Source organism: Elephas maximus, chromosome 20 (assembly GCF_024166365.1).
Source record: "Elephas maximus indicus isolate mEleMax1 chromosome 20, mEleMax1 primary haplotype, whole genome shotgun sequence".
In the NCBI taxonomy this organism is placed as follows: domain Eukaryota; kingdom Metazoa; phylum Chordata; class Mammalia; order Proboscidea; family Elephantidae; genus Elephas; species Elephas maximus.
The window spans coordinates 50,072,963-50,088,480 of NC_064838.1; the positions used below are offsets into that span (position 1 = coordinate 50,072,963).

Sequence of the window (15,518 nt, forward strand, 5' to 3'; positions counted from 1 at the left end):
CTGCGGCTGGCGTTGTTCCTATACTTTATCTTGAAAGGTGTTGATATTCTTTTTTTTAATCTTAGAATTTTAAAAATTATGCAAGGTAATACAGGATCATTATAGAAAAATTAGGCAGTTTAAATAAGCAGGCAAATCAATAGCGTCTGAAATCCTACTTGGCAGTTACGATCACTTAAAAATTGTATAAGTCCCTATAATTTTTTTAAGTTATAGATAAAACCAGAGAAATATCTAGTAAAGTATAATGTCTATAAAAAGGCATCCCCCCTCCTCCCCGTTATAATTTGTTTTTCACAATGATATAGGTCTTACCTGACAAGCGGGGAAAATACTGCTTTCTAGAAAATGTTCTCTCCAGGCTGCGGGAAGGTGGTGTTGAGCATGTGAAATGGCGATGTGAGTACACCCAGGCAGCCTAGAAGGCCTTCGGACACGTGGGAAGTGAGATGAATTCCTTGGAAATGGCATCTGGGCACTATACATGTTCCCCCTCGTGAACCGTGCAGGACCACCTCGGACTCCATCATGCGCGTCCCCACGTGTGCCGGCAAAGGCAGCTGGCCCAGAGTCCTCCTGGAAAGGGGTTTTCAGTAGTCCCCCCGCCTCCACTGCACCCCCGTGACCTTCTGTCCTTCCCTCTAATTGTTGTTCTGTGCCTGGCACTTGTCTAACCCCTTTCTTGCCATGGAAAAAAATGAGCTATGTTTGCTGATAGACTGATGACGCTTCAGTGTGAATAAGGTGTAGTCAGTGTGTTACCTTGGTCATCCGTTTGTGCTCTGAGTCTTTTATCTGTAGCTACAAAATGAAAGGCTTTGGCCTTCTCAGGATTCAGTGAGGTGCAGGGAGGTTGGAGGTGGGAGGAGGGTCCCAGAGTCAATGGATGCACAGTGTCAGTCCCCAGGCAGTCGGACTGACTGCTTGTGTCAGGATTAGGTGGGCTAAATGTGGCAAATCCAAAGCCCAAATAAGAAAAGGAAAAAGAAGTCGGGGGAGGGGGATGGGGGTGTTGTTTGGAGAAGTAGCTTAAACGACTTAGGTTTTTTTTCCTTCAGCTTGTCTAAGACTCCTGAGATACACTAGGATGGTGCATACCTGCAGGACTGGCTTAGAGGCTCCAAAATGTCATCCATGTTCCAGGTTGCCTCTCTTTTTCTCTTTCATCATCCCTACTGTATGGCTTCCATCCTCTTGGTTCAAGATAGCTGCTGGAGCTCCAGCCATAATATCCAGCATCCAGACAGGAAGACAGTTGTTGTTAGGTGCCATTGACTCAGTTCCAACTAATAGCAACCCTACGCACAACAGAATGAAACACTGCCCTGTCCTGCACTATACTCACAATTGTTTGCCTGAGCCCATTGTTGCAGCCACTGTGTCAGTCCATCTCGTTGAGGGTCGTCCTCTTTCTCACTGACCCTCTAGACAATAGGGGAGAGCGAAAAAGCACCCACTGGCTGATCAAGCCATCATAAAGACAAATGCTTATATCTCATTGGTTCAAGGGAAACTGGGATTGTTGTTAGTTGGGCACATTGTCAATATAGGAGATCTGTTAGGAGGAGCATGGATATTGGGTAGGCTATCAGCTGTCTCTGCCGCTTTTTTTTTTTTCCCCAGTGACTTGCTGTGGAAAGAGGGCAAGCCAACAAGCAGGGTATCCCGACTTGGCTTTTCCAGACACGGATTTCCCTGAAGGTGAGGATTTTATTCCGTTCTCACTCATGACCTTGAAGGCTCTTATTACTGCTTCTCCTCTTCTCATCTCCTGTGTCCCAAGGTCCTCAAATATACATGCTGCACAGAATTTTTGGTGGTATTACATCACTCTCTGTCCCCTACACACCGTATGCTTCAGTATCCTCAGTGAGTTAGTAGAGCATTGACTCTATTCGGCAGCAAAATGATCCTGCTTTTCCCTCTTGTTCCCAAGTGTTTACTGTACAATTAAATATTTTTCTTTAGCACAGTTTCTCATTCTTTAAATAATATTTGATAGTAGCACTTAACAATATAGAGGCTATAGAGAAGATAACGAGGTAAATTTGATGTTTTTAGCTTCGACAGAAGTAAATAGTGTATTGGAAGTAAAAGAATATGTCGGCAGTTTTCTGTGAGAATTCAGAGAAAAGGAGTGATTATTTCTGACTAAGTTATCAGGGAAGGCTTCCTGGAGTTGGTGGCCGTTGCTTGGCATATGATAGGTATGGAATGGAACTTGAAATCTGAAGACTGAGTTGGAATCCTGGCTTTACAACCTAGTAATGGTCTCATCTTGGCAAAGCTATCACATCTTGAGGTCAATCAGTTCTTGATTGGAACTACATGTTTGCATTCACGAGCCTTGCCCCTAGACCTGGGGTTCTGCTTGAGCAAGTCTGAGGTGAGGCCTAGCACACACACGTTTCCCTACTCTTACCTAAGGAAGAGAGCCGCTGAGGAACTCCTTGAAATAGTTTCTCTTATTTGTGAAAAGGAGATAGCTATTCATACCTCAGAGTTTGTAGGCTTTAAATAAGGTAACATGAAACAGTTCTCTAGAATGTGGGCATCGGCTCAGTTTCTACACAGAACAGAGGTGAGTGTCAGACTCCTGGACGTCTTTATTTCATGGCCAACAGGGGCCGTCAAGGCAGTGGAGAGGAGTCTAATAGTAGAACATAAAGTAGGGGCTCCCAAGGAGGCAGTGTCAGACCCCCCGGGGGCTGTAGAAGCCCCTTCTGGAAGATTTTATTGGAGAGACCAGATCATCTCCACATTTTCTGTTTCTTTACTATTTATTGTATGAGGTGCTGCTACAAGCATTCTTCAAAGCATTCCTCCATGGTGTTACCCATGGTGGAACTGTAAGCCTGAAATAGACATGATAACATGAAATTGATTTCTAAATTGGTTGTGCCCGTTTAAATTCCTCCCAGTTCCACATTACCACCAATGCTTGGTATTGTCAGACTTCTGGTTTTTGACCCAGTAGGTATAAAATAGTATCTCATTCTGGTCTTCATTTGATTACTGTCATAATCACTAATGAGGCTGAGCATCTTTTCCTAGTCTTCTCCCAGCCCACCTATTCTAGTTCTATGCCTGCTGAGGTCTTGTCCCTGTCTCTGTCAGATTGTTTGTCCTTACGGATTTGTTGAAATTCACCATATTCTGGAGACTAATTCTTTGGTGGTTAGCTGTACTACAAATGTTTTCTCCTAGCTCGTGGCTTGTCTTTTCATTTTCTTTGTGATGACTTTTGGTGGAAGAAATGTATACTTTCAATGGCGTTGAATTTACAGATATTTTTAATGATTTTTACAATAAATGATTAGCACTTCTGGTGCCTGTGTAAGATCATATGACTCAGCTCCAGGGGGCACTTTTTCACATTGCTTTTCCCTTAAAAAAAAAACAAAAAAAAAACCCATTGCTGTCAAGTTGATTTCGACTCATAGCGACCCCATAGGACAGAGTAGAACTGCCCCATACGGTTTCCAAGGAGCGCCTGGTAGATTCGAACTGCCGACCTTTTGGTTAATAGCAGTAGGTCTTAACCACTATGCTACCAGGGTTTCCAGTGCTTTTCCCTTATAGGTCTTTATTCCATCCGAGATTGACTTTGGGGTGTGAACTGAGGGAAGGGTCTGTCTCAATCAAGCCCATTTACTATTCTAGCTGTACAAGGCTGAAGTGTCATCCGTTAAAGCATGGGTCAAAGCATAAAATAAATACTGATTATGCAGTGGAAACAAGTCATCCTCAAAATAGCAAGGCTCTAAGTCCTTGAAAGGTTGCCTGCATCTCTGCTAATGGCGTCTTCATTCTGGGACCCTGAGTGATGGAACTGCATCTGTGTGGAACGCTGCCAGCTGCCTTTGCAGAGGGATAAAGGAAAAAATGTCCACTTAAAAGTGACACGGTCTCTTCTGCTCACATTCCATTGGCCAAAGCAAGTCACATGGCCAAACCTGAAGTTATTGGGGCAGGGGACAGACTCCTTTCCTTGGGTGGAGGTGGGCTGGGGTTGCAGCATGTGGTATAGTGTGACATGGAGTCCATTGTTACCTTTACCCGCATGGCCTACCAGTTGCCGGGAGCTTGACTGTCCTCCCTCCTGATCTGCAGTGTCATCACTGACATCCACCAAGTTCCCCTCTGTCGATCTGTTTGGGGACTTTCCGTTCTGTCCCACTGGCTTGTTGGTTTTCACTGCTGAGAGCTATTCCTCATGAAGCCACGTCTTACAGGAAGGCCTGGCTCTGGCATGAGCGTTGGGCTCCCCTCTCTGCAGTCTGTTAGGCAAAGAGCCTGATGTAGCGCATTTGCCTGAGTGTTTTATATAGTAAATGGAGTTCTCCTGTGTATTCATAGTTGTTTTTTGAAAACAGGGATCTGTGGTGAGAAAGGTTTGGAAAGACAGGACTAAACAAAGGTAAAGAGTTGTCTAAACTGCGGGAGTTGTCAGGCTTTAAAAAGTGACTGAGAGGGAGTGTATGCGAAGCAGCTGCACCCAAACGTTTTGGCCCATGGAACCTTTTATTCATAGAGCACCTCATCGGACCAGTCTTCTGTAGAATACATTTTGGGTCACACAACCAGAAGCATGGGGGTGAGCACTTCAGCCTCAAAGTTGGAAGACATGGACCTTACTTTATTTGCACTTCAGTTGAGTGTTGAATCTGATGGTCTCTTAACTGTAAATTCTATGGTTGTCATCTACACGGTGCTTCCCTAAGATCCATGCACAGATGTGTACGCACACACACCTGCTGAGAGGCCCAGGTAGATCTGCAGGTGGGGAGCTCTTCCTTGGTGTCCAGCTCTCGTCCTTCCCAGCCTCCAGCCTCATTCCTCTGTGCTGGACACCCGTATGCAGAGGCTCCATGAATGTGACTTCACTGGGAGGGGCCAATTAGGAGCTGTGCCAGGTTTAATTATTACAATCAATGCCCTGGTCCCAGGCGAACTGGTTATATGGTCTGTTTATTCTTAGCACTTCCTTTTGTAGATTATTTTGAACATGAATTTGTTTCTGCCAAAGCCCTGGGTATTCATCTTTCTACGTTCACCATTTTCAGTGATGTATGCCTATTGCCCGTTTATTATTCTAGCTGTACAAGGGTAAAGTGTCCCCCATTAAGGTACTGTGTTACATTTTATGTCCTAAATTAAGCTCCTGTTAGTGTTGGGTACAAATGTGGACTCTGGCATTAAAGTAGAAAGTGCGGGCTGTGAGTCATATTTAGAATTCAAGAAGCTCTCCTCTGAACTCTGGAACCACACATCCTCCTGGATTTTGTTCAGCTGTATTCACTGCTCCAATCCCCCACTGACATCTGATCTCAACTTCTCCCTTGTTCCAGTTATTTCTAGAAAGTAATCTCACAATGCTTACCTGATATTTCCACGTGGTTTACAGACATCTCAAATCCAACATGGTCAAACAGAGCTCATGATTTACACCCTCCAGACTGGTTCCATTCCTAGCCTTTCCATCTCAGAAAATGCCGCCAGCAGTCACCCAGGACTTCCATTCCTCACCTCCCTCCAATCATGCATCCAATCCACCAAGTCTTGGCAACTCTCAAAAATACAACTCAAACCTCCTTTCCATATTCATGTCCAAATTCATCTCTTTCATAGACTTACTAAAGTAGTTCCTGGAGTGATTTTTCCAGCTTCCACTCCCTTGCCCCTCTCCAATCCATTATCCATAGCAGCCCATGATCTTTTAAGTGTAAATCACATCATGTCATGCCCACACTAAACCCTCAGAACCCAAGCTCCTTCCCATGGCCTGTTGTAAGGCCCTGCACACTCTTCCAAGCTCCCCTCCAATCCCCCTTCTCCCATTCCAACCAGACTTCCTTTCTGTGCTTTCCTACCTCAGGCCTTTTGCACTTGCCATCACCCCTGCCGATACAGACCTTCCAGGAATTCCAATGACTAGTGCATTGAGAAAGAAATAACATATTGCATTGGACAAATCTGCAAATGACCTCTTTAAAGTGTTGAAAAGCAAAGATGTCATTTTGAGGACTAAGGTATGCCCGACCCAAGTCATGGTATTTTCAGTTGCCTCGTATGCATGCAAAAGCTGGACAGTGAATAAGGAAGATCTAAGAAGAATTAATGCATTAGAATTACGGTGTTGACAAAGAATATTGAATATACCGTGGACTGCCAGATGAACGAACAGGTCTGTCTCGGAAGAAGTATAGCCAGGGTGCTCCTTGGGAGCAAAGATGGTGAGACTTTATCTCAGGTACTTTGGACATGTTATCAGGAGGGACCAGTCCCTGGAGAAGGACACCGTGCTTGGTAGAGGGTCAGGAAAAGAGAGGAAGACCCTCGATGAGATGGATGGACACAGTGGCTGCAACAATGGGCTCAAATATACCAACGATTGTGAGAATGGCACAGAACTGGGCAGTGTTTTGTTCTGTTGTACATAGAGTTGTTACGAGTGAGAACCAACTCGACAGGACTTAACAACAGTTCATTCTTCAACCTTCAGTTCACAAAGCACCTCCTTGACTACACAAAGTATTGTCCTCCTTATGTCATCACATTGGCCTATTTATCTCCTTAGAAATGATCAGTCTGTAATCATCTCATTTATTCGTTGTTATTGTCTGTATCCCCTTCCAGAATGTCAGTGCCACAAGAGCTAGAGACCATATCTGTCCTGCTCATTATTATCCCTGGTGCCTGCCCAGGGACTAGATTGTGATACACAACTTGGGTGACTTTCAAAAAGGCTGATACTGTGCAGGTGGGCGATAGTGAGAGGGAAAAATGATGCACATATGAAAGACTGGTCAAGCAATTCTGGGCAAGAATTTCGTATTCGTAGATGCACTTTGTGCTTTACAAAACCAAAAAACCAAACCCATTGCCGTCAAGTCGATTACGACTCATAGCAACCCTAAAGGACAGACTATAGCTGCTTAATAGGGTTTCCAAGGAGCACCTGGTGGATTTGAACTGCCAGCCTTTTGGTTAGCAGCTATAGCCTTTAACCACTATGCCACCAGGGCTTTTCTTTGCAAAGCGGTGTCCAAATCTGTATTTTTTTCTTCCTCCCCTGACTGGCTTAGGGTGGAAAGTCATGGGTGAGTTAGTTAGTTCTCTGCCCCAGCTTTTCTATCTGTAAAGGGTCAATAGCCATACATTTGTTATTCCATGTAAAGTAACTCATACAAAAGAAGTCTAGTGTCATCATTTGCACTTTCTTTCCCTTAGGCGGGGTTCTAAGGTGACGCCCAAACCTTTTGTGGGTACACATGGAGATGCTGACTGAGAGACGGGCAGAGCGCCCAGGACACTCTCAGAGGGCTGGAAAAATCCTCAGCAATCCACAGGAGCTCATATTGTCTTAAAATCAAAAACCAAACTCGCTGCCATTTAGTTGAGTCCTGCTCATAGCGACCCTACAGCACAGAGTAGAACTGCCCATAGGGTTTCCAAGACTGTAATCTTTACAGGCCACGTCTGTCTCCCATGGAGTTCAAACAGCTAACCTTTCGGTTAGCAGCCCAGTGCTTAACCGCTGTGCTACCAGGGCCCCTTCTATAATTCTGTCTTAAATTCAGCAAATTAGCATCTTTTTTTTTTTTTCTTATGGAATCTAACCCTTGCGAATCTCAACCCTGTGGGCTCTCTGGTGTGACACTTTCCATACCCTGGGTTGGTGTGGTTTCTCTAGTTACATGAGGTAAACACAGAGAAAGATGTTTGGAAAAGATGACTAGATGGATTCTCCCCTTCTTTATTTTCCTCTTTTTTCAGAATTAACGTGTATGTTTACATAATGAGAGCAAACATTGGGTTAACAGGAAGTTCTTAAAACCGTAACCTGTAAATGACAACAAAATGAAAACCCCCCCAAAATTTTCTTTGTTTAGGGTTATATTTATGATAACAGTTGTTTAAAAACAAACAAATATTGCTGTACTTGAGTTTTTAGAGCTAAGCCAAGGGTCTTTAAGTTTCCTGCATAAATACAAAGCTTTCTAGAGCCCACATCTGTCCATAACATGATGGCTACAGTTAAAAACATTTTTATCTTGAGCATATTATTCAATAATAGTGGTACTTCTGTCCCCCCTTGGTTAGCAAAGATGACTCTGCGGAAAGGACTCTTCTGTACAGTTGGAAATGCTCAAAAATGCTTAAAAACTGTTAAAAAGTCATTTTTGATGTCAATAGCCCTATATATGCCACACATTTCCCTTTCTGAATTCGGGCATTGCTTCTCAAATTCGTCTGCACATAAAAATTACTGAGGCCTGGGTCTCACCCCCAGAGTCTGATGGCCTGATGTGGGGGGCAAGGCCTGGGCATCGGGTGTTAAATGACACCAGGTGGCTCTAATGGACACTCGAGGTCGAGAGCCACTGCAGTAGAGAAACTGTGAAAAAAGGAACAATTTAGGACAGGAGACACCTTTTCACTCCTAAGGATACCTGGTGTTCAGGGCTGAGCCACCGTGACTGGGGACCAACCTCAGGGAGGGTGTGGCCCCATGCTGTAAGACGGTGAACCGTGATCGTGATCGCTGGAGGAGAGGAGGGACTGATCCGTGGAGATTCAGAAACCGACTCTGTGCTGTGTATTTGCTACTGAGCATGTCCACTCTTCAAACCTGATAGCTGAGATTTTTTTGACACTAATGAACCATATGATAAGAAATCAGAGGGCTGAAGATTTGGGGTAAAAATTGCTGATTCCTACACTGTAACTGCGAGTGATCTTTTTATAATGACATCAGGTGAGGCTGGAAGTGTGAAACGGCAGCTTTTAAGATAGCAGAGGCCCTTTCTAATGCTTACTTCTGCTGTTGGGAAATTTGTAGCATGAAAAACAAGTTTAAAAAAAAAAAGACATCTCTGGTTCAACATCTCAAACAACTCAAAGAAACGTTCCAGAATATTCCATGATTGCAATGAAGCACAGAATATTAAAGCTGGAAGGGGACCTCTCATTTATTGGGGACAAATTCTCATGGTAGACTGATGCTATGTCATAAAGAAGATGGTGTTCAGTGACAAGATGCTCTCTTTGAATTACATACATTTTAGAAAACTTTCTTATGTACAGATAAATAAAGTTGATTATAGGTGATGTTGGTGGTCTTTCCTGTGAAGAGTTGGCCATCATGTTCAAATATAGCATTAAGTCAGTGGAAATGTTAGGTTCGTCTTCATCCTCACAGTGGCTTCTGACCTTTTTTCTAAGCAATAAGACAGCCTGGGAGCCCTGGTGGCACAGTGGTTAAGAACTCAGCTGCTAACCAAAAGGTGGGCAGTTCAAATCCACCAGCCACTCCTTGGAAACCTTATGGGGCAGTTCTCTGTCCTATAGGGTAGCTATGAGTCAGAACCAACTCTATAACAATGAGTTTTATTAAGACACCCCAGGTCATGTGACCGCACCAAAGGAGGATTGGGGCTGCAAACCATAGTTTGGGCAGTTTTTGTAGGAAGGCCTGGCCCTGGATCCCTGTAAGAGACCTCAGATTAGAGAAAGGCGACTCCCTTTAGGGTCCCCATCTCTTTATGGCCAGTCAATCTTATTAGTATTCAATGGGTGGAGGGAGAACACAGAAATTGTATATTCACCATGACTAAAACAGAGAATTAATTTCACACCACTGACATTCAAATATGTCATCTCAGGCACTTAATTCCTCAAACTGATGTAAAACGATTGCCCTCTATTATTTTGGGTTTTTTTCAACAACAAAACAATAATAAATGCTTAGATTTGATTCCATAAAAATTATAGTCAAATTTCAACTCACAGTGTGCCTTAATTCTAGAACTTTCCTAGAATCAAGAAAGCAATAATCTCCAAGACTGGCTTGACAAACCTGCCTTCCCTGATGACAAGGGGGTGGCACAGCACAGCCCTGGGAGAGAAGGTAGGGAGGACAGGGCCACATCTCGGTGATGTGTGGGTGCTCTGAAGGGGGTCTTTTTCCTCCTGTTCCTAATTCTTCTTTAAAGACGCAGGAAGTTGATGGACTGCGGACTTCTGGCTTCAGTTTTTTAAAAAGCAGCCAAGGAGGTGCCCCTGTAGTTAGTAGCTGTGACAGTGAGCGGCTGACAATGGTCTCCGGGGAGTCCAGTTCTCAGGCCAAGGGGGCTGTGTCTCCCCGCTGGAGGTGGCGCATGACAAAAGTCCCCAGGGCCACCAGGGGGATGCACATGGTAGAGGAGGCCACGAGCAGCCCAATGAAGACCAGCACATACGTAGGGTAGTCCTTGGTCACGAGCTGGCCCTGAAAGGAGAATTCAGGGTCAACAGATGGATCCTTCCAAGCCGAACGTTCTGAGAGCCCTGGCTCCCTCTAGGCTTCAGGCTCCCCAGCATGGTGGAGAGGCACTAAGGGGTGGGCAGAGAGCTCGTGGGGCTGGGAGTCAGTGTACCTAGGGCTGCCCCCTGGCTCTGCAGACTACTAGCAAGTACGGTGAGTGGGCTGCCTGACTCCCCTCATCTTTTCCTTTTCCCTAGTCTAGGAATAATAGAACCTGCTTCAACCTGTGTGTGTAGAGCTATTGTTTGGAGCTATGGCCACCAGGGCTGCAACCAATAAACAGTAACCACAATGAATAATCTAGGGGCTTATATTTGAGGCTACCAATCCAAAAAACCAAAAACCAAACCAGGTGCCATCGAGTCGATTCCAACTCATGGCAACCCCATGTGTGTCAGAGTAGAACTGTGCTCCACAGGGTTTTCAAGGCTGTAACCTTTCAGAAGCAGATTGTCAGGCCTTTCTTCCAAGGGGCCTCTGGGTGGACCTGAACTGCCAACTTTTCCTTTTAGTTAGAAGTCAAGTGCATAACCATTTGCACTACCCAGGGACTCCTAGAGGCCACTGTTCAGGGTACCTCAATGTAGGGGGCACCCCCAAACTCTGATCACCATCACTACCATCTAGTGCTATTCTCAACCTAAAACTCACTATAAAGGTGCCATGGTGGTGCAGTGCTTAAGTGCTCCGCTGCTAACTGGAAGGTCGGCAGTTTGAACACGCCAGCTGCTCCTCGGAGAAAGTCTTCTCCGTAAAGATTACAGCCTCGGAAAGCCTAGGGGGCAGCTCTGCTCTGTCTTGTGGAAATGATCTATTCTGTGCTGTCCAATGCAGTAGCCACCAGACACATGTAGCTACTGGGCACTTGAAATGTGGCCAGTGGGATACAGGAACTGAATTTTAAAATTTTATTTAATTTTAACTAATTTAAGTTTAAATAGCCACATGTGGCTAGTGGCTACCATATTGGACAGTATAGCCCTAAACTTAAAAGAAGTCTTGGTGGACCTTTGGATTTAGCTGGTGGAATGGTGAGTCTTTTCCTAAATGCAAATACATTCAGATTGATGATAAACCTCAAATGAGGCCACCAAGCCATTAAATGCTGGCCTGGCTAAGTGCCGCCTTGTCAGGAAGGAACCCCAGAACAGCTACACCCAATGGGAGGAGGTGCTTGCCGTAAACCCAAGTGTGATTTATAAACCCAGAAGCCACTCAAAGTGTGGTGTGTGAACCTGCCCACAGCTGTCTCTATCTGCAATCACGCAAGTACAGAAACTGTGATGATGCCTGTAGGAATTATTTTAGCAAGCTGACAGTTATCTTGCATCTGTTGAATCTAATTTAAAAAAAAAAAATGGAGCTTGTATTTTGTATATCTTCTTTTTCAACTTATTTTCCAAGTAATTCGTTTTTACTGCATTTTATAAAAGTATCAGTCTGCTAGGGATTAGAGGAAAACAAAACAAAACAAAAACTGGTCTTTCACCATGATGCTGCTGCTTGATCCAAACCTGTGTCAGCTCCATGCGTGTGTGGAGTGGTGTAAGCTGGCCCATGGGGGCCTGGACACCCCTCTGCGCATACCTCACACACTATTAGATGAAAGAACAGCATCTTTTACCCACAGGAAAAGAAATCCAAATTGGTCAGTAGGTATTACTCTTCTCAAAAAGTAAATTTTCTCTTGAACAGGCCAGGCTGACACTCAGACCAAATGAACAGATACGGCTGTCCTGGTTGTTATATGCTGAAATACTGCCCTTCTGGCTGGTGAACAGCCGCTGCCCAGCTCCCCGTGTGAGCCGTTCTGTCCCAGCCATGCCGGGGGCCAGCCCAGACCCTCCCAGGATCCAGCAACTCAAGCACCCAGGACCTTGCTCTACCCGGGCCTCAGCAGGGTCCCTTCCAGGGATCAGGGGTCAGAGGCCATGCCCTCCAGCTTGACTGGCCTTTCCTAAGGAACGTTAGGTGGAAGGAGGTCAGAGGGCCTGCTGGCCAAGGAAATAGACAGGAAATTGCACCTTTACAGGGAGACTGTTCCTCGGTTCCCAAGAAAAAGTCCACCAGGGAGCTTCGATGAGGACACTCACTCACGGTGGCACGTGTTTAGAAACTCAAAGCCCACTCTGCTATCCAGGGCTAAGTGTTCTTAAGTACCTCAGTGATGTTTCCATGCTGGGGCAAATAACCTAGTCAAATCACTGGAAGCAAGTGTTTCTTTGGTTTCAGAAAACTAAAGACCTGTGCTCGTGAGCAGCTCTGGGGGCCCAGCCCAGCCCTACAGGGCAGGGAAGATACCTGAGAGGCATCCCAGGCTTGGTACTGCAGGGTCCCCATGAGGAAGTAGTCACTCAGGTAGAAGATAAAGAGGCTGACGATGAGCAGTGGGCTCACGCCGGCCCACATGACCTTCCAGTACCAGTTCAGACTGCGGCCGGTCATGGACTGAAGGTCACTTTCAAATCTATTTGAAAACAGGGGAGAGAAAGTCTGATTATCCATGCTGCTGGACCCTATGGGTCTCAAAGATTCTGTTCTGGGCACCACTGATGTTTGTGCAGGGCCACTGGGCCCTTTCTAGTACCTTCTGGGGAGAGTAGTGTTGGGGGTGAGCAGGGAAGAAGGGCCAAGGCCACTACAGAGGGGCAGCAAAGCAACCACCCCACAGATATGGGGACATTAGAAGATACCTTCCAGGTGTCAGCCTTCTGGTGAAGGCTCCTTGTTGCAGAGCAGAAGGGCAATTCTCAGGAACGGCGGGAACAGAGAGCAAGAAGGATGTCTGTCAAGCCAAGTCTCAATGACAGGGCGGCTTTGCCTCACACCCCCTCTTCCTGCTGCCCTTTGCCAACAGTGACTCTACTGCCCATTAGAAATGTCCCCAGGGCAAAATCTCTTTTGTTCCTTGAATCTGGAGCAGGTTCGCTGAGTGCTATGGATTGAATTGTGCCCCCTGATGTCCTATACCTATAGATGTGACCCTGTTTGTGAATAAGGATTTTCTTTTGTCATTTTAATGAGGCCATACCATGGTAGGGTGGGTTCTAAACCTAATCACTTCTGAGTGATTAGATCAGAATAGAAACAGAGACACACACTGGGGTATAAGACAGACACCATGTGTGAGGACCTGTTTACAAGCAAAGGAAAGCCAAGCATTACCAGTCACCAGAAAGTGGGAGAGTGCCCACAGAAGGAATCAGTATGGCCGACACTCTGATTTAGACTGTGAGAAAATACATTTCTGTTCTTTAAAGCTACTCACTTGTGGTGTTTGTGTTACTGCAGCACTAGGTAACCAAGACAGTGAGGCAGAGGGAGAGCCAAACCCTGGGTAAAAAGGACTTTGGCCTGCAGGAGCTGACCCAGAGACAAGCTGAGCGGTGCTTCAAACACTCACCTAGTCCACCATCTTGATTTCTGCCATGTCCACAGGCTACCTCTGTTTTCTTTAAATTGACTCTTCCCTAACTTTAGCAACAGTGTCTGTTTCATTGTGAATTTGATAGGCTAATCATGCCTTTTTCTAACACAAATAAATATGAAAGTTATTTTCAGCACTTTGGGGAACGGTGATCAGCCCAGTCTCCCCACTGCGAGGGAAAGGGGGGGACCACAGTCGGACTGTGAAGTGACTTGCCCGAGGACACCCAGCTAGCTGGGGCAGGACTAGCCAGAAACCTGGGTGGGTCTCCTGCTTCCTGCCCAGGACCTTTAAAATTGATCCCCACAGTGAAAAAGGCAGCCACGCAGGAGGGGCTGAGTGGGGTGGGGTGTGGCTGTCACCAGTTGCAACCACAGCCACGTGTTCCTTGTACCTGTTTCATGTCCTGAGTATCTATGCCTTGAGTGTAAGACTTTGTTTAGAAACCATTACCTGCCCCCGAGATGCTGCTGACCTAGCCTGACTCTAGGTCGTGAATACTCAGGTATATAACATGAACAGCTGGGACTTTCAAAACTGCACAGGTCAAAGGTGTTGGGGGGTCCTTTGTCCCTTTACCCCTACCACAACCCCCACTTTTCCTGCATAGAGACAGGTGGGACTAGCTGGCTGCAGAGGCAGCAGGATGCTGTCAACAAGGGGTCACTAGATGGCGCTGTGCCCTAAGCAAGCAGGACTGTGCACCCGCCACTCAGGCTGCTTACAAAGTCTCCAGGGCCCCTCTTGTTTCTCCCTCTTCCTATCACTTACCACTCCCTTTTGATGGAACTATGCCCCTTCTCTCCAGTGGCCCCCCGTTCCTATCTGTCCCTAACCGTTTCTCTTTACCCCAAAACATCCACTCCCTCAGGTGACCAACCTCTTTCTCCCTCTAGACTGGCATTCCCTAGGGGACCAACTCATCCCAGTTTGTCTGAGACTATCCCTATTTTAGCACTGAAAGTTTCACATCGCGGACAACCCCTCAATCCCAGGCAAACGGGGACAGTTCACAGGAACACTAGTGTCTTTGAGATGTTAACAGCTGGGGGGACAACAAAGCATTTCTTGATCAGATAAGTTTTGGAAATACGAACCATAGCCCCCTTCTCTGAGATTCACAGTGCTCTTCAGGGCTCTGAGGGTTCTACACAAAGAAGTCTATCCGGCTTTGTTTGACTTGCAATGTCCTAAAATTTTTGAACATGGAAATCCCTCAGCATTGGCGTGGGACCCAGCGCTCCCTGGGACATGGCGAGGACACTGCTGTAGGGGCTGCCTGTCTCCCAGAGTGTCTGCCACACCCTCCCCCCTGCAAATGAGCCTGGGAGTCAGAAGAGACTGGGAAAGGAAAACAACTTGACACAGCCCCTGACTCAGTGCTGGAAGGTAGGTTCTTGTTCAGTGGCTCCGGGGTGGGGCCTGAGAGTCGTCATTTCTAACAAGCTTCCTGGTGGAGCCCATACTGCTGGTCTGGGGACCCGCTTGGTGGAGCAAGGCTACTGTTGTTGTTAGGTGCTGTCAAGTCGATTCCAACTCAGTGACCCCAAGTGACAGCATAGAACTGCCCCATAGGATTTCCTAGGTTTTAATCTTTATGGAAGCAGATCGCCAGGTCTTTTTCCCACAGAGCCGCTGGCTGGGTTCAAACCACCAACTTTTCACTTAACAGATGAGTGCTTAACTACTGTGCCACCAGGACTCTTTGCGAGGCTACTAGTGGCTCTCAAAGTGTGGTCCCCAGACCCGCAGCATCAGCATCACCCGGACCCCACCCCAGGC

The 15,518-nt window shown here is 46.2% G+C and overlaps 1 protein-coding gene across 4 annotated transcripts in view; it reads right to left on the minus strand.

The window, feature by feature from the left end:
- Positions 1–7,022: 7,022 nt before the first annotated feature.
- The window catches only part of SLC6A20 (solute carrier family 6 member 20), a 45,633-nt gene continuing 37,137 nt past the window's right edge, over positions 7,023–15,518 (minus strand). The window contains exons 9-10 of one of the 4 annotated variants that reach the window (XM_049862443.1): positions 12,611–12,776; positions 7,023–10,273 (exon numbers count right to left, since the gene is read on the minus strand). In XM_049862443.1, coding sequence (XP_049718400.1) covers positions 10,124–10,273; positions 12,611–12,776 — 316 coding nt within the window. In that variant the 3' untranslated portion in view covers positions 7,023–10,123. Of the gene's footprint in view, positions 10,274–12,610; positions 12,777–15,518 lie in introns of those variants that run through there. The other 3 variants (XM_049862445.1, XM_049862446.1, XM_049862444.1) reach the window with 3 other exon arrangements.